Raw genomic sequence first — 22,267 nt, 5'->3', positions numbered from 1 at the left:
GTCAGCCATTTGGTGTGTGGCAGTAAACTTTGCTTGTATTACAGATTTTAATGGCATAAGCCTTCCACCCATAAATTGTTTGAGAAAGCGAGAGCAGCGAGGTAATCCCAGAGGAAATTATGACATTTTGGAGATTAGGGAAACTACTTGAAATGTGGGCCATCTAGTGAATGACACACATCCATCTATATAGGGATTACCTAGATGGAAACCTAAAAACCTCATTGCATATTTTACAGTGCTTTATGGTGTTCCACTTTAAATGCACCTTTTAATTTATTTTGATACAGTTTACTGCTAAGCTGCTTTGGAACAATGTGTATTGTGTGAAGTCCTATACAAATAAATGTGACTTGACTTGAATGCTTTGTGTTAAAGCCAGGGCCAGGTTTGCAGAAAAACAAAATCTCCCATAGTGAATTCCACTGTTGTTCACCTGCTAACATTTCAGATATCTCATTACATTTTAGTTCAGGCCTGTCTAACAATGAATTTATTGTTTCTGCAGACACTGCAGTACCCAGCTGTCAAATTTCTTTTTGTTGAATGTGTAGCTGATAGACTATAATGTTTTTGCTCTAAAAACACTCTAAACATGGCTATGTTATTTTTAACCCATAATGGATAAATATTGGACAGAACACACTGCTGGGTTAAAAAATACATTAGATCAGTTTTAACCCAGCAGTGTGTTCTGTCCAATGTTTACCCATTATGGGTTAAAAATAACCCAGACAGTTTTAGAGCTGAACACTCACAACAACAGGTTCATGTAGACCACGTGCTGGTTAGAAACAAATGTGTCCCTGAAAATCAAGTCAGACACTCACTGCAAATAATGATGGGTTGTTTTAACCCATGGTTGGGTCAAATATGGACATTTGCAATAGTGGGGTGTATATTTCATGGTTTAAAATAACCCAGCGTTTTAGTGTGTAATGAAAAGTTGGTTTGTGAGACTGCTGCAAGCTTATTATGTTTACAGTAATTCATCCACAAGTCCGATCTGGTTTGTTGATACGTGATATATTTTACTCTGAAGCTACTGTAGATCTCACATGTCTATGATTGTGTTTCTGTCCACGTGCAGATGTAATTAAGGAGGCTGCTATCGGCCCCCACACCACCAACACAGCTGACTCTGTTTCATAACATGAACTTGAGGTTAAAAGACCTCCTACGCATCGTTCCCAGAGCGTCTTACACATTTACACATCTTTTCTTGTCTCTTTAAAGGAATCGGTTTCTTCTGTTGCTTGATGGTTCTTTTTTCCATCCTACTTGTCTGTTTCTTGATATGCTTTGAAGGCGCTGATATACATATATAGCTGTGTAGACTTTAAAAAACTACCACAGACTTGGACATTCTCATATTTGGTTGATACTTAATTAAAGTCTTAGTCATTTTAGCATCTTATCAGACCTGACTGTATTTATTTATTTTTTTATTTTCTTTCATTTGTGTTTGCAAGTCACCTTTTCCGTAAAGAGCAATTCACATTTTTACATCTCTTTTGGTGTGTAATTAGTACATGTTAACAATATGCAAAAGGTAAGGGAGAGCGGGGTACAACCTAACGCATTTTGGTTTTGAGTTTGATTAATGATATTTTACACAAGCAACACACACATCTCTGCTACAAATGAACATTTCAAGTTTGTTTCTAGTACTTACCATTCTTTTACAATTACACCAAACGTGAAAGAAGTGCAAATGTTACAACTTACCCCATAGGTGGGGTTAATTGTAACAGGCAGGGGGTTAGTTGTAACATTTGCTAAAAGTTAAGTTGCAGGCAAATATTTCAATATTATTTTGTCTATACTTGAAGTGGATATTGTTTATATTTCTGTTTATAATAGACAGGTATCCACACTATATTTATTCATCCAGCCCTTTTCTAACAATAGTTCAATTATAAATGGATACAAATGTCTAAATATGGTCGGCGGCACAATATGATTTACCCAGTCAGGATGTTAATGGTGGTTAACATTAAAACAACATAGCAATGACAATGCAAAGCTTTGATAATAAAAAGGCACAAAAGCTAATAATAAACGATTAATTGTGCTTTATATTTTAATGGTCAATTTAGATGTTTATACATTTGGTCTTTAATTCAATACAGATAAACACATAGACAGAATGCAAAAAAGAGAAGAAAGATTGAAAGTTTAAATGAGAAAAAACCCATGACCAGGCAAACCTAATAATCTTACATCAAACGTCTTTCAACTGTCAAGACATATCTACATTCAAAAACTTATTTCTTGCAAATAACATTTCTTTGTAAACAATCTTTTCTGAATAGAATCCAAATAATGCTTGTGTACATTAAAAAGAATTAAACATCACAAAATGTTCACTGAAAAGCAAACAAACAAGCATTGCACTTACGACAGCAATGAAAAACACAGATATTTTAAACAGTCAGCATGTGGGGTTATGCTCTTCTTGTGCCATTACTCCATTTCTACCCCACCAAGCACTAAATAATGCTTTAAAAAAATCGGGACAGTATTCTTTACACGGCAAGGCCACCAAAACAGGCTATTTCCAGCCTGATGCTTATTACATATATACACAATACATTAATTATAATCCACATATTGTAAAATTCACATTAACTCTTAAGCAGTCACATTTAGCAGGGTAGATAGTGATACAGTATGTAGGTGGGAATATTAAACATTCATTATATGTAGCTTATTATACAAATATAATTTTGCAGAGTAGATCTGAGTATAAATCTATATATATGCTCCATTTTCAGCATGAGAAAGTCTGTAAATATTGGCAGATTAGGTTTAACAGCAATACTGAAGCACATTGTAAAAAAACATGGCTTTCAAGGTTTATGTTGTTATTAATATTGCTGAAGCATTAATCTGACCAAACGTCTTCAACTGTTCCTATACTGTTTTATGCTCCTTTTCGTTTTTGTTCATTCTAATTCAATGTGATGGTAAAGGTTTTTAGATGGAGAAATGGGTTGATCAATAGGAATCAGTCTACTAGAATAATCACCATAGAAACCGTGAATCAAAATGATTAAAAAAGCCCTGGAATAAAGGATCAAACACACAAAGAAAACATGATATAAAAATGGCAACTGATGTCTGTTTACGTGTGTTTCCTTCAAAGCAAATAGTAAACAAAGACACTGTAAAAAGAAAAACAGATCTGAACAAATATAAAAATGTTTGCTTTGAATTGTGAAAAAATATATTTCTTTCATCATGAACTTAGCTTAGTCTATAGCAAAATTGGTGTGGGATAAATTTTTAGCCAAAATTGAATGTTTAAGGTACGCGCAATAGTAATACTGATACCTGCATTAGCAAGCACCAGTTATAATACAAAAAAATTTTACTTTTTGAAGCCTACGTACATGTTTGATGTCGGCATGGGTTTGTCCTCTATTACAGATCTGTACATTTCTAACCCCCGTCCTTTTCTCTCAGACCGTAATATGATTTCTCAGGATCCGGTCACTGCCTCACGCTCGTGCTGTGGTCACAATGATCGGCGGGTTGCTTGGTGACCCCTCCGAAAACCTCCACATCCCGGCTTGTCCAGGAAACCACATTACCCAGCATTCCCATGCTGCAGTGGGCGAGAGCAGAGAGCTCTGTGTGTAAAAGTGGGTGATCCCACACATTAAACTGAGACAGTTCCCCCACCAGAGCCCGGGATGCCTCGAAGCGAAGACCACCCATGGAGCCCTGCAAGATTAAAAGAAAAGGTAATCGGTGATATGTCAAATAAGCTGAACTCTGCTCTAAATGGCAGTGCTGTAGTTGGATGGTGCAGATTAAGGGGCGGTATTATCCCCTTCTGACATCACAAAGGGAGCCAAATTTTAATTCCTTATTATTTTACATGCTTGCAGTGCCTGGTCTACCAAATATAAGTTACTGGGTTGATCTTTTTCACATTTTCTAGGTTGATAGAAGCACTATGGGCTCAAATATAACACTTAAACATAGAAAAAGTCAGATTTTCATGATATGTCCCCTTTAAGAGAACCAATTTAACCTTTATTTTAAAATGTTCTTTGTAGAACCAAAAACAGTTCTCTTATAGCATCGCTGTAATGACCCTTGAAAAAATGTATTTTTTAAAAGTGTATATCAATTATAACAGGAATAAAACTGGAAAATGTGTCTTTTGTTAAGGAAAAGCTCTTACATCACTAAGCAGCTTAATCCACAGACAGTATGATGAGCCACATGACACTTATCACTCCACAGACAGTCAATTAGTGGTCACAGATGAAAATCACAGCACCAATGAAAACCTCAGATTGACCAAACACAACATAAACTACACAGTGACTTTAAGCCCTAGTGGGTCTAATGAAAATAAGCATGGCTTGTTTAAGGAGAGAAGGATACAAATGGCAAGGAAAAATAAAGAAAGCACATATCAAATTTGTGTTGGAATCTAGAGTTTTACATGCCATGTGCATGAATACCAAATGCTGGCCATCTCGACCCACCACCCTTTAAATCTGGCAACCTGTTACAAGAGCCAAAGTCTTACGCACTTGTTCTTGGCCAAGTATGAGAGTTCCTCCTGGTCGGATGATGTGGCGGGTTGCCAGATCACCCCCTTCGCCCTTTAGCTTGCCATCTAAGTAGGCATGCCACACTCCGGCCCTCCGGTTCCAGCTCACGCACATATGCTGCCATCTGCCCACAGTTAGGTTAAGAGGCAACAGTGCCACCTACAGGATGGAGGAACAAATAGTACACTTCAATTTAAACTGGAACTGAATATCAACATGTGCAAGCATATAAACATCTAAAATCGACATGCTCAGATTCTAAGAGATGAACATACATTACGACAAGTGCGACTCAATTCAACAGTTTAATTCAAAAGACAGAACAGTCAAAGGTCAAAGCGTCTGGTTATCTTTATACAAAACGTCTCTTAAAAGCATTGCTGAACTGTATGTAATCGGATCACATTTCACTGTATTTTATGATCTCAATCACTAAATGAAAAAAGTTCACATAAGGTCTATGTTAGTGACTCGGTGGTTGGGTATTGCTGTGATGTTTCACCTCATTATTAATGATGAGTTCGATGGGGCCGTGAACCAGCTGCTGAAGCACAAACTCGTGGCTCTGATCAGAAACAGCATAAGAAACCGCTGTTCCCATAATGCTCTTGGCAGGTTTGAGCCACATGCAGACAGTCAAAGCGTGTAGGGTGGGAATGTTCTGTTTAAACACAGCATACATAGAGCTGCCCCGTACTGGGAATGAGAGACGGTAGCCTTCCGGAAACGCGTTATCCGACAGGCCTGTGAAAAAGGTTTTTACATTTAAATTTAATTTTAAAGGGACATTCCACTTTTTTTGAAAATATGCGCATTTTTCAGCTCCCCTAGAGTTAAACATTTGATTCTTATAGTTTTGGAATCCATTCAGCCGATCTCCGGGTCTGGCGCTACCACTTTTAGCATAGCTTAGCATAATCCATTGAATCTGTTTAGACCATTAGCATCGCGCTAAAAAATAACCAAAGAGATTCAATATTTTTCCTATTTTAGGACTATACTCTCAAACTGGCGTAATAATCAAGGACTTTGCTGATATAACATGGCGGCAGCAGGCGCAATAATATTACGCAGTGCCCGAAAATAGTCCCCAGCTATTGAAAGTATGGGACTATTTTCGGGCAGTGCATAATATCATTGCGCCTGCTGCAGCCATGTTACAGCAGCAAAGTCCTTGATTATAACGGCAGAATGAGAGTATAGTTCCTAGCCATATCTGCCTAGAAAATCACAACTTTTAATTTTCCATCAGTCTTAGTACGCGATGGTATTACAGAAGGGTCAAGTTTTAAATAGGAAAAATATCGAAACTCTTTGGTTATTTTTAAGTGCAATGCTAATGGTCTAATCAGATTCAATAGATTATGCTAAGCTAGGCTAAAAGTGCTAGCGCCTGACCCGGAGATCGGCTGAATGGATTCCAAAATGGTAAAAATTAAATGTTTAACTCTAGGGGAGCTGGGAAATTAGCATATTTTCAAAAAAGTGGAATGTCCCTTTAATGTATTCCTTTAATCCACAGACCAACACTGTAAAAATTTCTGTAAAAATTACAGTATTATTTTTCATTTACATTTGCCCTTTTATCCAAAACAATTTACAGTGCATTACAATCTCTACATTTTATCAGTATGTGTGTAAACCCATGCTAACCCAATGCTCCAATAGCTGAGCAACAGGAACACGAGACACATTTTACCTGCTCGTGATCCAAGTAAAACTGGTTGTCTTTAACTGACAGCACAAACTGATTCTTTTAATAGCATTAAACTTACATGTTGATTAAACATCAGTTCGGCTTCACTGAAAGTGCCCACATTGGATACATTGTAATTTCCCAGGGGCCAAATCTCAGTCTACTCCTCTGGGAGTATATTCCCCCTTCAATCGCTAAATCCCAGTGCTGTCATTTTCCAATCTCTAAAAGTCTATCTTTAAATGAAAATCAGCTCACCCTTTTCCAGGCCGCTTATACGCTGCTCTACAGTTTCAAGTCCGTAGTCAATATGCTCCCGGTGTTTCTGTGTCTCTTTGCGCAGAACCTTCCTTTCTTCCTCCAGCAGTTTAATCTTTCTCTTCAGCTCACCCTCCAGATCTTCCATTCGTCTGTGTGTGGTGGCCACTCGGCCACGCGAAGGCTTGAGGGCGGCACCTGATGTTTTCTGTGAGCTTCTGTCTGTGTGATTGAACGCTGGTGGTGTCATTTCAGACTGTCAACAAAACAATTATATTTGTGTTATTTAATTTTGATGTACTTTGTCAATGATGGCATGAAGTCATTTATGTCAATTTAACTGTGTATGTTATGCTATTGTAAAAATAAATAAATGCACACACAAGACTTTCAGTTTACATTGTTCCAATTGTTTTTATAGTGACTTAATTATTTTTTTCTATGTTGAGTTGTCTTTACCACATAGACTGGATGTTTAGCTAAAATGCATTATGCAGTAGCTATACAGTCGTGTGGCAATGGCAGCTCTTATTCAATCTTACTAACAGTCTGTGCCAGGAACAGGGGCGTCGGACTGGGGGTAAAACCAGTACTGATTACCAGGGCCCCAAAGGAAGAGAGGGCCCTTGTAAAGTCTGGAATATATTAAGGGGATGGGGCATGGGGGCCATTAGGACTGCCTATGCATAGGGCCCGAGATCTTGTGCAACGTCCCTGGCCAGGAACTGCACCAGCCAGCATGCATCGTTGCCATTCACAGCCACAGGAGTCCATAATATGGTTTTAATGGAGTGTGCCGTGTGTCTCATTTCTTCATCTCTATTACACATGCTGTGATGTGATCACAGATTATTTGTACAGGCTAAGTATATATCCCTGATTTCAAATATTTTGCATCGTCCATTTTCTTCTTAAAATACGTGATGTGACTCTTTAAAGCTAATTGTCACTTGAAGCGCAGCTTCTCTCTTTAAATTAAGGATTTTCTTTGATTCAGGATAGATTAAGATGTGCACTGACGAGGATGTGATTTGTTGCTGATCGGGCGCATTTCGCCTCTATTTCAATCGCAATCCAATCAGGGAGTCGCGGCTATAGCGCACAGCCATAAATCACGCACCACATAGGCAAGACCGTACGTGAGCAGAAACGCAAACGTGCTTGAGATGTCACAGACGAGATTAACTTTACCAGCACACGGTCACTGCAGCACCTTTTTGTGCTTATCATTCAAGAATCATTTGGTTGGTTGAACATTATGGCACACATTAAGCAGATTTAAGGTGGTAGACTGTAGATTAAATGTGCTTTTCAGGTTTTTTTTGGACATGTGCTTGACCCTTACTGGTTACCACACAAAACACATTTTCACACATTACGCGCTTTCCTATGACCGCAGGTGTCCAGACGCAAAAACGCGCTCTTTATGCCTTTAAACATAAAAAATGAAACCAAATACTAATGGATGTGTCAGTTATATGGAAATTGTATTTGGTTTAGTTGGAACTATAATGGTCTTTGTGGGTCTCTACTACATGCGTTGGGTTCTATTGGTGGGATTTTATCTGGTGAATGGCAATCAACAGAACACAATTACAACTGGGAAACGACCCAAGTAGGTTCAGGGTGTACATTACACCCCTAATCCAAGTACCACGCATCTGGTACTTTCTGTCGGATGATATTAAACATATTTATCAACAGGTCCGACTGTATCCAACTTGCGCACCATTTTTATTTAACATAGACAACGCGTGACAGCAAAACCTTGAGTAAATAGTTGTATGTTCCTTACCTCTAGTTTTTCAATGCGGTCTGTCATTTGAGTTATGGCATGCGCCAGCTCCTCCACCGCATGATCCGTGCGCATTGACTGCCCCGCATCATCCTGCATCATGAGTTGGTCCTTCTGCTCTTTTGGGGTATCCCGACGTCCCGGGACCTTTCGTCCCTTCAAGCCGCTCTCGCATTCCGAAAGCTTTCCCGTTAGCTCCCGTATGGTCTTCTGATCCGCCAAGATCTCGTCTTTCTGCTGAAGAACCGTCTGCCGGAGCTCACTGGCTGTGGTGCGGAGATAACCCCAGTCCTCTCCCGCAAATAACGACGGGTCGTCCGCTTGTTGCTGAAAGTTTTTGGGGTTGCACTCGCCGGCGGGGACAGGGGTGCAGATGAGTCTGCTGTAGGTGAGCTGCTGTTCGCTCCCTCCGGTCGCTATCCCGGTTAAGCCGTAGAAAGTGGGCGCCTCGGGTCCCCCAGTCTCCCGGCTGGTCGCATCAGCACCATGGAGAGCGTCCAGCGGTCCCGCCCGGGCTACGGAGCCTGCGGGAAACATCTTCACGTTTCCTTCCCGAGACATTGACTGGTTGTCGGCTAGCGGCTGCGCTGCCGCCGCTGAAGCCGGTGGAGATCCGCTGTGGACCGCGGCGATGATGCAGATAACCGCTCCGATAAACGCCACCATCCCGGCGGCCAAGATGACAACAATGAACTTCAGGGTGGCGGTGGAAAAAATCAGAAAAAATAAGAAACCAAAGAAAACGGTAAGATTTAGACCTTGAGGAAAATAAATACACAATTTAAGGCCATCAAGGATTCAGTTCAACCCTTGACGAGATCTGTCTCAATAACAACGGCTTTTCATCTATAATGTGACCACAGATGTGATGTCGATTAGCTGGACGTATCTCTCTATGTCTCCATCTCGGTATTACCGTGGGGACGAATGGTGGGGGTAGCAGCTTTACAATCAGGGGTGGGCTACACATGCGAGGGAGGTGGAGAAAATACAACCCTCATGTTAGACCAATGTGAGCTAGATTTCATATACAGATTATGAAGCTTACAGCATGTATAGATGCATCCAGCCAGCCACACTTTCCGAAGTACTAAACCCCCAGATGTATAAAACCTAAAGCTGACCTCTTTGCCATAATAATAGAATCAATTATTCAATTCCAGTTATTTTTGCATTTTAAAAAGGAAATAGCAGTGAAATTAATTTAATATAAATAAGCATATAACCACAAGATGACATTTAATGCAATTATTACAATAAATGATGGCTTTTGCTAAATTAATTGCAGAAAAGTCAATTTTGATATACTGCTTGCAATTGTCAAAATAAAATTATTTAAAACAGATTTTCTCATAATAAAGATATAATAATGTGAATTTGTGAACTATACAAGAACACCTTGCATTGCTTCTCCTGTTCTCATTTTTGTTGTAAGCAGCACTGACAGGAAAATGGGAAAAACCTTTGAATCCCTGTGATCCCACACAGTTCTTAGTGAAGTGTAAAATCATACAGAAGGGATTAGTGTCCCGGAAATGCATGACCTCATCATATCTCAGCAGGTCCACCGGGTCAGCATGTTAAGTGTAATCCACCTCCACATTCATGTGTTATACACCATGCATGAGAAGGAAGAGAAACCGAAATGCGTCTAATGCTAAAGCCATAAGGATAACATTCATACAAATATGTTAGTTCACATTCATGTTTTAAATTTTGCCTTTTGTTTTAGTCCGAAACACTTTGGATTAGGGTCGGTTTGGGTTTAATGACTCTTGGGTTGTAAGAATTCTTTTAAATTCTATTTGAAGTCTTTTAAATCCATATTGACGTTCAAAAAGTTACACTGTAACTCAAAAAAGTATTTGCTAAATGCATAAATACTGAAGGTCCATCCAATGACAGAATATTTGCATATGAATCAATCCCATTAAGTAACCAACCAAGAACTGGTCACCCCCTCCTTTCATCACCACAATTAATAAATAAAGCTAAAGGGTACAAATCATGAAAATTTGACGTTTCCCATGTTTAAGTGGTATAATTGGGTACCCAGTGCTTGTATCAACCGAAAAAAATCTGGAAAAGACCTACCCAATAAGTTTTGGTAAACCATTCCGTGCAAGCATGTGAAAAAAATAGGTCATTGAAATTTGTCTCCCCTTGTGATGTTAGAAGGGGATAATACCACCCTTTACAGGGATAGTTCGGCCAAAAATTGCATTAAACACATGATTTACTCACCCTCAAGATATCTGAGATCCATAATTTTTCACACATTTCAGCTATTTTAGAAAATGTCCTAGATCTTTCAGTTTGAGAATTTTAATAAAATGCAACAAGATGGATGCCACCTCCTTTAAGTCCAAAAAAAATGTGCATCCATCATTCACAAAAGTAATCCAACCGGCTCCAGTGGGATAATTAAAGGCCTTCTGATGGTAATCTGTGAGGTTTTAACGTATCCATATATTTAAAACTTTATAAACGAAAATAAACAGCTTCCGGTAATGCCGCCATCTTACTCGCGTCCGCATTCAGTATCAGCGTACCTCCGCAAATTGCGTACACTGTCATCGGAGTGAAAAAAGTGCCAATTTTAAATGATCTATATTGTATTTTTAGTTAGAACTTCACATACGTACTCTGGGGACACACATTTTTTTTATAAAAAAAAAAAAAAAAAATATATATATATATATATATATATATATATATATATATATATATATATAATATTTCCCTCACCATGCATCAATGTTTTTCTTGCAGGTTGGGTGATTAATATTCGGTTCTTGAGATGTATTGGTCACAAGTACTGCCTTATGTTCAGGTTTCATTTTGATTCATTGTGTTTAATGGAGCTCGTGGTTGCCAGCTGCTGTTTTTTGACAAGTTTGTGCCATAAGCAGCAGAGGTAAGAGAAGGAGAGCATGTGCCAGGAAGAAGCCAGATGGGGGCGGAAAAACAATTTCTGATTTCATTAAAAGGTGAAGCAGGAGTCTAAGAATGGAACGTGTCACTCTTAAACTGACATTGTGCATGGTAACAGAAGCAGAAAAAGAGGACGAGCGCTACTCTCATAAACAGAATAAGACACAGATTGTATTATAAATAACAATAACTGAAGGAGCATTTCACCCGTGGAAACATTAATGTTTATTAAAAGTGGATCATAATTGTAGTCGAAATGTAACATAAATTTAGAATTTGGTGCCTATTTGACCAAGAAAAGGGATGTTTGTAATCTCACCCGCTCTATAAAGATATAGGACTTCCTTCTTTCAATGATGCAAAATTATGATTTTTTGCATCATTGAAGGAAGGAAGTGCAATACTGAAATCCTGTCTCAGGGGAAACAGAGGGAATGATGCATGACCATTCAAAAACATGACTGGGTTTCTAACTATACAAAGCTTAATGCAAATGGGTGAAGTGTCCCTTTAAAGGGTACAGTTCACCTTCAAATAATGTTGAGCAAATCAGTCCACACGATCTTCGTTAGTGAGAGTGAATGTGACCTGGAGATGTCAAGCTACACAAAATAAAAGACAAACAAACAAACCAACAAAAGTCTCAATAAATGCATCACAACAGCCCCTATGCCTAAAATCAGTTTGGACATACTGCCATAAATACCTCCTTTTGTGATCAACAGAGAAAGTAAGGGGTCAAAATATATTGTGGACAGCAAAGAAATGGTGTGAACTACTCCTTTGAAGATATTGGTAATTTTTACCACAGGCATGGGCCATTATACACCTGTAAGACACATAAACAACAACATGTGAGAGACACCACAGTTTAATAAGCAGTTTTATTTATTATTAATCCTTATAAACAATTCAAGTATAATCATTGACATTTATTTTGTCATACTATACTACACTATAATAAACAATAAATAAAAGATAATAGGAGGACTATTATGTTTTCGGCTAGATATAGTTAAACTTTAAAAAAGACACAAATAAAATCAATGCATAAAACAAGATTTCAAACAAGTCTAATATTAATTGAAAAGAAAGTTCAAGAAGATTTGAGTTGTTTCCTTTCAAGTGTTTGTTACGCCCTCTAGTGCACACAGAGGGCTTTGTGTGTAGTTGTAGGCTTTTCAAAGGAGGACATTTAAAAATCTTTTTGCACTTAAATTTTTAAGTTGAATCAACTTGGATTTACAAGTCATTTCAACTGCATTGACTAGTGATGAGTTGCAAAGTTACCTAAAGATCTCACCAAATCAAAACTTACCTTTGGCTATTATTGTATAACAGCACGGATGTTGTTTAGCATCATGGATGAATATTGAGGTTTAGGGGTGTTTTCAATAAACATCCCAGATGTTTAATACTCTACAAAAGGAACAAAAGAAAAGTTAAATATAAACAAAATGATTGTGCACCACACACACTTAAAAATGTATGCTCTGTGGATTGTTCATTTAAGAAACCACACAACAAAACATTACTTGCAAAAATCACAAATGCAATTCCTTTATTAAAACCGGGCCAGCTTGGCTAGACACTACTTCAAGACGTTACAAAAATCGCCATTTTAACACTTGATCAGTTACAAATCTGTACACAATACATAATCAAAGCAATAAAAATAATTCTGCAATGGCCAGATTTCTTTAAAAAAGCATATGGGTATTATGCAAAAAATTATTTTTACAACAACAACATTTAAACAAATTAGAGGACGCTGAATGCATGAATCACAGAAAAAGAACAGAAAAATTGTTTAGGCAAGGTTAAAAATGATCAGTATTTATATTAAACACAATAAGACGAGTAGATGAGTTTAAATCCCAACACTTATAGAGGGAAAATGTATTTTGTCTCACACACACACACTACTGAAATCAGATCAACTGTGTACATACTCAGCAGAGAAACAATATGTGCATTAATAGTATGTTGTGTGTGCTAAATAGTCTCAGTTGACTAAAAAGTGGGAAAAGAGTGAAGATAAACAAAAACTGAGTGTTTAGAGTCACACAATGTTTTATATTACAATGTTGTGGGAAACACAGCTTGAGAGCTCTGCATGACGTGCATGAGATCTGCATAAATCCATTTCATATATTCAAACTTCACTCAAATAAAATGACACAAAAAAGGACATAAAATGCTCCATTAAAAATATTTACACATACAAACACTTCTTCTTTGCGCGAAGGCACAAGTGCATTAGTTTTTTGTCATTTTAAATACAGGACAGAGAAAAACATGCATTCTAAGTGCTAAGGAATTTTTAATTCCTCACAATTGAAAGAAAACATAAACAACCGAACGTATGGCTATACTAACTCGATTACAACTAAATTTGTTTTCTGGCTCACGAGAGAATGTGGCCTTGAAACATTTGGATCACGCAGGTTTGAGCCAAATTGCGAGCAGATGTGGAGAAATAACTTGAGTGCAGGATTCGTGGGTTAAACAGAATGATTCCCTGCACTAGTCAGAGCGAATCTCTTGATGGGGATTTTGAAAGGAAAATCTCACCGCCTTCCTATGCGCGAGTCTTGAAGTGTTAAGTGGGATTACAGGAAAGCCAGACAGCTTAAAAAATGTAGTCTTTGCGACAAAGATGTCGTATCAGAGCACAAAACTGCAGAGAGATGGACTGGGCACCTGTTTTCTAATGTTATAACAAATATAATAAGTATAAAATAAAAAGATAAAACATGGAATGGCAACAACATGTTTTCACAAATACTTCAAACACAAAGTATAGAATACAAGCTGTTAAAAATCAATCACGATTCACTGAATTGCAACACCATATTAATGTAAATGAAGTATTTTACATTAAAATAAGGTCTATAAAGGCTTGTTGGGCTTTTAGCACAAGGCACTCCAAAATGTACTGGAAATGACTGCTATACAAGTGTCATGGGCTCACTGTGTTTGGCCACAAAGTTTTTTATATCAGTGACATCACTGTCCATTTCATCAGGCTAGTGACTTCTCTTCTTTAAAAACAGACACTGGCTTGTTTCAACTTTTCATTAAACAGATTTCATTCGTCTATCCGGAGGCAAGAGACTATTCCAAGCACGTAAATACTACATCAAAACCTTGCTTTCCCTGAATTCAAAGTTGTGCACGTTCAAGTACACTTAAATTGGGGACGCAGGACAGCTTAATGGTCTCATTGACTTTGACGTTTTAAGAAGTTAGGTCACTGTAAGCACTTCATCAAAAACCATCAATTTTACCTTAACAACACTGTCTTTGAAAAGAAATGCAACAAAAATATACTAGAAACACCTCCATCTGAATACTTCGATAAATAACAGCCAGCATTTTCTGAATGAGATTTCAAAGGAAATAATATAAAACTCATAGCTTACTGTTGCTTTTCTGTAGCTCAGTTTGTTGCTCACGTAGAACTGACAACACTATCTCACACACATATACTAATAATAATACTGATACCTTAAAGGCATAGTTCACAAAAAAGAAAAGAAAATTCTGTCATCATTAACTCACCCTCAAGTTGTTACAAAACTGTATACATTTCTATGTTCTGCTGAACACAAATGAAGATATTTTGAAACATGTTAACAACAAAACAAATCTGGGGCACCATCCACCTCCATAGTATTATTTTTAAGTGAATGGTGCCCCAGATCTGCTCGGCTATAAACATTAACAAAAACAGATCTGGGGCACCACTCACTTCCATAGTATTATTTTTTCTACTATGAAAGTGAATGGTGCCCCAGATCTGCTCGGTTACAAACATTAACAAAAGCAGATCTGGGGCACCATTCACCTCCATGGTATTACTTTTTTACTATAGAAGTCAATGATGCCCCATATCTGCTTGGCTACAAACATTAATAAAAGAGATCTGGGGCACCATACACTTGGCTACAAACATTAATAAAAGAGATCTGGGGCACCACTCACCTCCATAGTTTTATTTATTCTACTATGAAGTGAATGGTGCCCCAGATCTGCTCGGTTACAAACATGAACAAAAACAGATCTGGGAGACCATTCAATTGCACAGTATTCTTTTTTCTACTATGGAAGGGAATGGTGCCCCAGATCTGCTCGGTTACAAACATTAACAAAAACAGATCTGGGGCACCATTCACCTCCACAGCATTATTTTTTTACTATAGAAGTCAATGATGCCCCATATCTGCTTGGTTACAAACATTAATAAAAGAGATCTGGGGCACCATTCACCTCAACAGTTTTATTTATTCTACTATGGAAGTGAATGGTGCCCCAGATCTGCTCGGTTACAAACATGAACAAAAACAGATCTGGGGCACCATTCACCTCCATTGTATTATTTTTTTCTACTATAGAAGTGAATGATGCTCAAGATCTGCTTGGTTACAAACATTAACAAAAACAGATCTGGGGCACCATTCACCTCCACTGTATTATTTTTTTACTATAGAAGTCAATGATGCCCCACATCTGCTTGGCTACAAACATTAATAAAAGAGATCTACGGCACCATTCACCTCCACAGATTTATTTATTCTACTATGGAAGTGAATGGTGCCCCAGATCTGCTCGGTTACAAACATTAACAAAAACAGATCAGGGACACCATTCACTTCCATAGTATTATTTTTTTCTACTATAGAAGTGAATTATGCTCAAGATCTGCTTGGTTACAAACATTAACAAAAACAGATCGTGGGCACCATTCACTTACATTGTATTACTTTTTTACTATAGAAGTCAATGATGCCCCATATCTGCTTGGTTACAAACATTAATAAAAGAGATCTGGGGGACCATTCAATTGCATAGTATTCTTTTTTCTACTATGGAAGGGAATGGTGCCCCAGATCTGCTCGGTTACAAACATTAACAAAAACAGATCTGGGGCACCATTCACCTCCACAGTATTATTTTTGTCTACTATAGAAGTGAATGATGCTCAAGATCTGCCTGTTTACAAACATGAACAAAAACAGATCTGGGGCACCATTCACCTCCACAGTATTTTTTTTTACTGTAGAAGTGAATGATGCCCCATATCTGCTTGGTTACAAACATTAAATAAAAAATTCTGGGGCACCATTCACTTCCACAGTATTATTTTTGTCTACTATAGAAGTGAATGATGCTCAAGATCTGCTTGGTTACAAACATTCTTCAAAATATCTTTAGAAAGAAAGAAATTTATAAAAGTTTTCAGAATTTTCTCTTTTTTTAGATTTCTAGGTAAAAATAAAATAAAAGTAATAAAAGTAAATAAAAATAAAAGCTATTTTTATTATGTACCTATAACCTCAGAACCTTGTTGCAGGACTGATAAAATACTTTGCCAGTTTATGCAACTATGCAAGTTTAACAGAGCATGTCAAGCTGTCTACTACAGACGGTTGTTATACTGCTTCACTAATATAATGGTAACCAGATACTCACTACTACCTAGTGAAACAGTTCATTATGCTCTCTTCAAATTTGATGTGTTATATATTCAACTAATGAAGAATTATGCTGGTTAATAGAAACCTTTATAAAGCAGGAAGTCAGCTTTACATTAAATCAATACTGCAAACAAATTATACAGCACACCATGCAATAGGTCGCTCGGCACATCTGTGAATGCATTGGTAAATCCGTGCTTAGCTTAACAAATTTCCTAATATACTTTGTGAAAGTTGCAGAAGGCTATATCTGTGGTGTCTGCATTCATGTTTTGTTAGGTTGGTGCTTTGGCTGTGTGTTGCTTGATGTATTTTTAGGGTAGCAGGGTGGAGAAGTAGCGGAAGGTGGATGACAGAACTCTTTGATCGTGACGGTGAGAAGATTAGCCGTAATGTCCGTGACGACCACGTTGGCACATCGAGATGTCATGTCAGGATGCCAGTCTACGTCTTCCTCCTCTGATGGCTCTTCCGACACGGGCACCTCAGGGACCTTAAGCGATCGGCGACTAGAAAAGGGATGGCGTCTCCGCAGTCGCCTGTCCATTTCGTGAGGCACCGAAAGGTCCAGGATGTGCTCGTTGTCTTCTGAAGATGACGAAGCGGAGGATGAAGAGGAGAACATCGGAGAAGCTGGAAGAGCAGATGCGCCCGAAGTGGGTTGAGAGGCTAGTTTGTGAACCGCTGGGTCTTGGGGAATCGTCGTGGAAGGCTTGGCCGTCAATGAGGAACGTTGGGATTGGTTTTGTGGTGGTGAGGGTGGTTCACCATCTGAAACATCTGAGCTTGAGACGGAAGGTGGCAGTTCATCATTAAGAGTCTGACTTTTGGAAAAGTCTGAGATCTGGACCTTTGAACTTTGGGAAGATGATGAAGACAGACCATTGTTTGGCGCACCGTTGCGGCTTTCTATCCGTTGAGACTGGCTGTCCACCTTAACTGAGTCAGAACCGAACAGTTTTCCGAAAACAGGAAACCCAGAATTCCTAATAGGGGGTCGGATACTCTGATAGGTCACTTCACCAAAGCGCCTGTTTTTCCCAATCACCCTATTCCGAGATGGAATTTTCTGACGCCCGAAATGCGATTGGTGGACAGAGCTTAGCATATGTGACCGTTTACTGTTGGCAACTCCACTATTTCCAGCCTTGTCAAGTACTTTAAGATTTAAAATGACCCGCCCCTTCTTCACCTCTCTGGGTTTGACTTTCCGGTTCAGAATACGGACCGTTTCCGAGAACGGACTGACTGTCGGACGAGAGGAGAAAAGACCGGAGGAGCCGACTGCTTGCGCGGATGGGTCCTGGCGGGGTAGGGGTCGGCGAGCCATACGATGACAGCGGTGAATGTCTTTCTTCAGTTTGGGTTGAGCGGCACCTGACTGAAGCTTAGCGTTGGATGGGACACTGGGAGTGTATGTTGGTGTGATGGAGGGGGGAGGAATTTTGGAATGTTGCTGAGGACGACTGTGCTTGAACTCCGGGATTCGTGGGACGGCCTCCACAGCTTGTGCTCTCGACTAAACCGCAATAACAGATAAAGGAAACTTTGTAAATCTTAAAACTAATACAAATAAACTTATTTCCATGACAGTTGTTACCTTCAAAAGCAATGTTTTAGGTTTAGGGCCTCTCTTCTTTGGTCCAAACATCTCTTGTTCTCGTTCTCTGAACATAAAGAAAAGTGTGTGATAGCATTTATTCTTACATACGATCTTAGAGCAAACCATGACTACAAAAATTTTGTTTCATGTGATGTGGCTTAAGATGTCTGAGTTAGTGTTTCCTGTGGGTATGCAGGAAAGAAACAGAAGCATCAACGGTCACAACTGTTTTTAACGTCCGTACCCTTCCACAGTTAAATGAATTAAAGCAACGTCTTCATTTCTTGGAAACTGTCTTTTTGCTTTTGCAATGTTCGTCCGGAAAAATCAAGCGACAGTAAAACTCACTTTTGTTCAAACGCTGCAACGAGCCGTTCGTCTAGTATATTTTCTTCGGGTTCCCATGTGCTGTACCTGGAAAAAATACACGGTTCATTTACAGTTTGCTTTCTTTTGGAAATGTTAGGTTGATTTTAATCGAAAGTTTAAAGTATTACATTTCACTTACTTTATTGCCCATCCTTTCCATTTCACCAGGTACTCCATTCGCCCCTATGGAAAGGCAAAAATCAATTCCCATTTAAAAAAAAAAAAAAACAGTGGAACATGAACCTTACAATGTTTACAAAAAATCTGTAAATTTTTTGAGGTATTATTTCACTTATAAGATTTAATAATATTTCACTTTTCTCCACTAAAACTACTGTTCAGTTGACATTTATAATTATTTTACTGTACATAAAATCTGTACATAATTTTTTTTTCACAAACAGCAATCATATGATTTGCTTGTTAGACATGGCCATAATGATTTAAAGGGACCATGGCATGAAAATCTGACTTTTTCCCTGTTTAAGTGCTATAATTGGGTCCCCAGTGCTTGTTTCAATCTAGAAAATGTGAAAAAGATCAACCCAGTAACTTAGTTTTGGTAAACCATTCTCTGCAAGCACATGAAAAAATAGGTAGTTGAAATTTGGCTCTCCTTATGATGTCATAAGGAGCTCTTATTATAATAATACCACCCCTTAATCTGCACTATCCAACCACAGCACTGCCATTTAGTGCAGAAAAAAGCACAATTGAGTTTTAATTGCAACAAACCACCATCATTGTGAGCAGTGTTTAAATTTCATCAGCTCATTTGCATTTTAAAGGACACACCCAAAACGGCACATTTTTGCACACACCTACAAAGTGGCAATTTTAACATGCTATAATAAATTATTTATATGGTATTTTGAACTAAAACTTCACATATGTGCCCTGGGAAACCAAAGATTTATTTGACATCTTAAAAAAGTCTTGTGCCATGGCCCCTTTAATGAATGAACGGCTATATGGATGTAGTTTCATAAACATTTATAAAAAACAAATCTACTTGTGTGTCCAATTAAAAATATTAAATAAAAGAGTGACATTAAAAGCTTGTTAATATTTTTGAGTCATTTTTGCTTTGAAACGAGGATAAATAAATGTGTAACAAAAAAGATGCCAATTCGATACAGTAATTAACTAAATCAAAAGACGCGCGTGCGCAATGCAACAAAACTTTCCACTTAAAAATTTAACAAATGAAATAAAAAAACTACTTTTGAGTTTGACAGCCAATATTTCCCCTTTAATCAGTCCTCAAAAAAATCCCCGAAACGCAGATGACGAGTTATCCGTTTCATTTTACACCACCGACATCCAAGCCAGCGACGCGACATAAACAGAACGCGACGCTCACGTTATAAATCAACGAAGCTGTCTATACAACACAACAAACCTGCGCAGTTAAACACAGCGTCCGTTATTAAAACCCAATGAAGATATGTGTCCAACATGTATCTATATATTTCCTTGTGGCTACAATCATGACACCGTGCTAATTTTGACGCTTCGCACGCTTGGGTTGTCAGACGCACCGTCGGCCTTTGTCAAAAATTTGCACTCCGGGCAGACACAAAAAAGCTAACCCGCTAACAGCACCGGTTTAACTCCCGTCAAAAACGAACCGTCGCTGCACCGAGAGCTTCAAAAATAATATTTTACTCAAATTGAAAGTAGCCGAAATATATGCAAATGAAGGCCGTACGCGTTACCCGAGCAGTTTTGCAGACTGCAAAGGAAAGCGTGTTGCTGTAATGCAGTTTATGCATCGCAGCCGGTCTGCAGGGGTGAAGTTAAATGCGTCTGTAGGCCGCGGTGAGTGCAAATGAAAATATTTCCGCCTAAAGTGACTGACCTTGCGGATGCGACGCTTCAGGATGGCCTCAGCGGCAAACACACGGTCCCCTGCCGCGGATAACTCCATCTTTAGCGGACAGCAGAGAAGCGTTCTTCCGCGGAAGCACTGGAGGGAGGGAGAGAGATCCTGCGCCGTGCGTGGACGAGTCAACACACTCACTCGCACATTAACACACACTCATTCTTTACACACACAAACAACACACACGTATTGCACGACAAGCCGCTACACGAAGACCCATGCAAAAATAGGCTGACCCACCGATAATTCATCCCACAGGGAGATTACTGTAGTAGCCTAACATATTTCACTATAGTAAAATGTAGTCATTGTAGTAAACTGTTCTATATAGTAGGTTAATTACTGCACTTTGTTAAAGTATAGCCTACTCTGTATTCTGCACGAACTATTGTGAATTAATAAACTGTAGTAAATACTGTAGTAAACTTGACTTTAGTATTTACTATAGTAAATTGTGGTATATGTAGTATACACAGTACTAAAATGATCACTTTTGTAAAGGTACAAAAGTTGTCACTTGGATGGTAGCCTATTTTAAAAAGGTCCTAATATGTACCCTTTTGGTACAGATATGTACCGTTGAGGTACCAGTGTGTATGTCAAGGTACAAATATGCACCTTTTAAGTACAAAAGTGTACTTTTTAAAAAGGTACCGCCCCTGTGACAACTTTTGTACCTTGTACCTTTTTTCTGAGAGTGTGTTCATGTATGCTATATATATATATATATATATATATATATATATATATATATATATATATATATATATATATATATAGTAGCTTAACTGTGTGTGGATAAACTGCATACTTTCATATTTACTATGATAATATTATAACATAATAAAACTAAAAGTTTTATTACAGTTTAGTATAGTAATGTGTACTACAATATTTTCCAAAGTATAGTGTAATGGGATCCTTCTTTAGTTTAAATATTGTCTGCTTGTATTACATATTAAGATCTTAAAACATTTAACATTATATTTTATTATTTTTATAATAAAATAAATGTACTAAAATGAATATCACTATAATAAACTACTTAGAGTAAAAGAGCGGGAAAAGCTTAATTGTAATTTCAGTAGCCTAGCTACAGTCAATGGATGTCTGGAGGGAATATTTGCAATTTATTTATTTCGAGAAAATCATCAAATTTTTATGATAACTATATGGATAAAAAATGAGAAAACACCAAACATGTTTATTTGACAAAATGTATATTTGATAAAATATTTTGTCAGAAGGGCAAACTACAATGTATACACAGAAACAGTGCTACTCCTAGTTTTATTGCAAGTTGAATTATATAAATTAAAGGGGCCACGGCATGAAAATCTGACTTTTTCCATGTTTAAGTGCTATGATTGGGTCCCCAGTGCTTCTATCAACCTAGAAAATGTGAAAAAGATGGTTACCCATCCAGTAACTTAGTTAACCATTCTCTACAAGCACATGAAAAAATAGGTTGTTGAAATTTGGCTCTCCTTATGATGTCATAAGGAGCTCTTATTATAATAATACCACCCCCTTAATCTGCACTATCCAATCACAGCACTGCCATTTAGTGCAGAGAAAAGCACAATTGAGTTTTAATTGCAACAAACCACCATCATTGTGATCAGTGTTTGAATTTCATCAGCTCATTTGCATTTTAAAGGACACACCCAAAA

At 38.0% G+C, this 22,267-nt stretch overlaps 2 protein-coding genes across 5 annotated transcripts; both read right to left on the bottom strand.

Moving 5' to 3' along the window:
* Positions 1-2,060: 2,060 nt before the first annotated feature.
* nptxra (neuronal pentraxin receptor a) lies at positions 2,061-9,383 on the bottom strand. The gene is made up of 5 exons (XM_073857541.1): positions 8,324-9,383; positions 6,529-6,784; positions 5,077-5,318; positions 4,554-4,733; positions 2,061-3,729 (listed from the first exon to the last, which is right to left on the bottom strand). Exons 1-5 carry the CDS (start codon positions 8,987-8,989, stop codon positions 3,496-3,498), a joined length of 1,578 nt encoding a protein of 525 aa, XP_073713642.1. The 5' UTR covers positions 8,990-9,383; the 3' UTR covers positions 2,061-3,495.
* A 3,405-nt stretch (positions 9,384-12,788) lies between these two features.
* cbx6b (chromobox homolog 6b) lies at positions 12,789-20,819 on the bottom strand. 4 transcript variants are annotated; one of them, XR_012359303.1, is made up of 6 exons: positions 20,571-20,819; positions 18,849-18,892; positions 18,689-18,754; positions 18,338-18,404; positions 15,530-18,256; positions 12,789-15,244 (listed from the first exon to the last, which is right to left on the bottom strand). XR_012359303.1 is itself a non-coding variant. In XM_073857542.1 (5 exons), the coding sequence occupies exons 1-5, from the start codon at positions 20,637-20,639 to the stop codon at positions 17,003-17,005; spliced, it is 1,500 nt and encodes a 499-aa protein (XP_073713643.1). In that variant the 5' UTR covers positions 20,640-20,819; the 3' UTR covers positions 12,789-17,002. The 4 variants fall into 4 exon arrangements, 2 of the variants coding, with proteins under 2 accessions (XP_073713643.1, XP_073713644.1); XR_012359302.1 differs by having other exon boundaries at positions 12,789-16,296; positions 16,390-18,256; XM_073857542.1 differs by having other exon boundaries at positions 12,789-18,256.
* Between the last annotated feature and the right edge of the window lie 1,448 nt (positions 20,820-22,267).

Source organism: Misgurnus anguillicaudatus, chromosome 19, assembly GCF_027580225.2.
Source record: "Misgurnus anguillicaudatus chromosome 19, ASM2758022v2, whole genome shotgun sequence".
NCBI classification, from domain to species: domain Eukaryota; kingdom Metazoa; phylum Chordata; class Actinopteri; order Cypriniformes; family Cobitidae; genus Misgurnus; species Misgurnus anguillicaudatus.
This window is presented reverse-complemented; position numbering and strand designations above follow the sequence as displayed.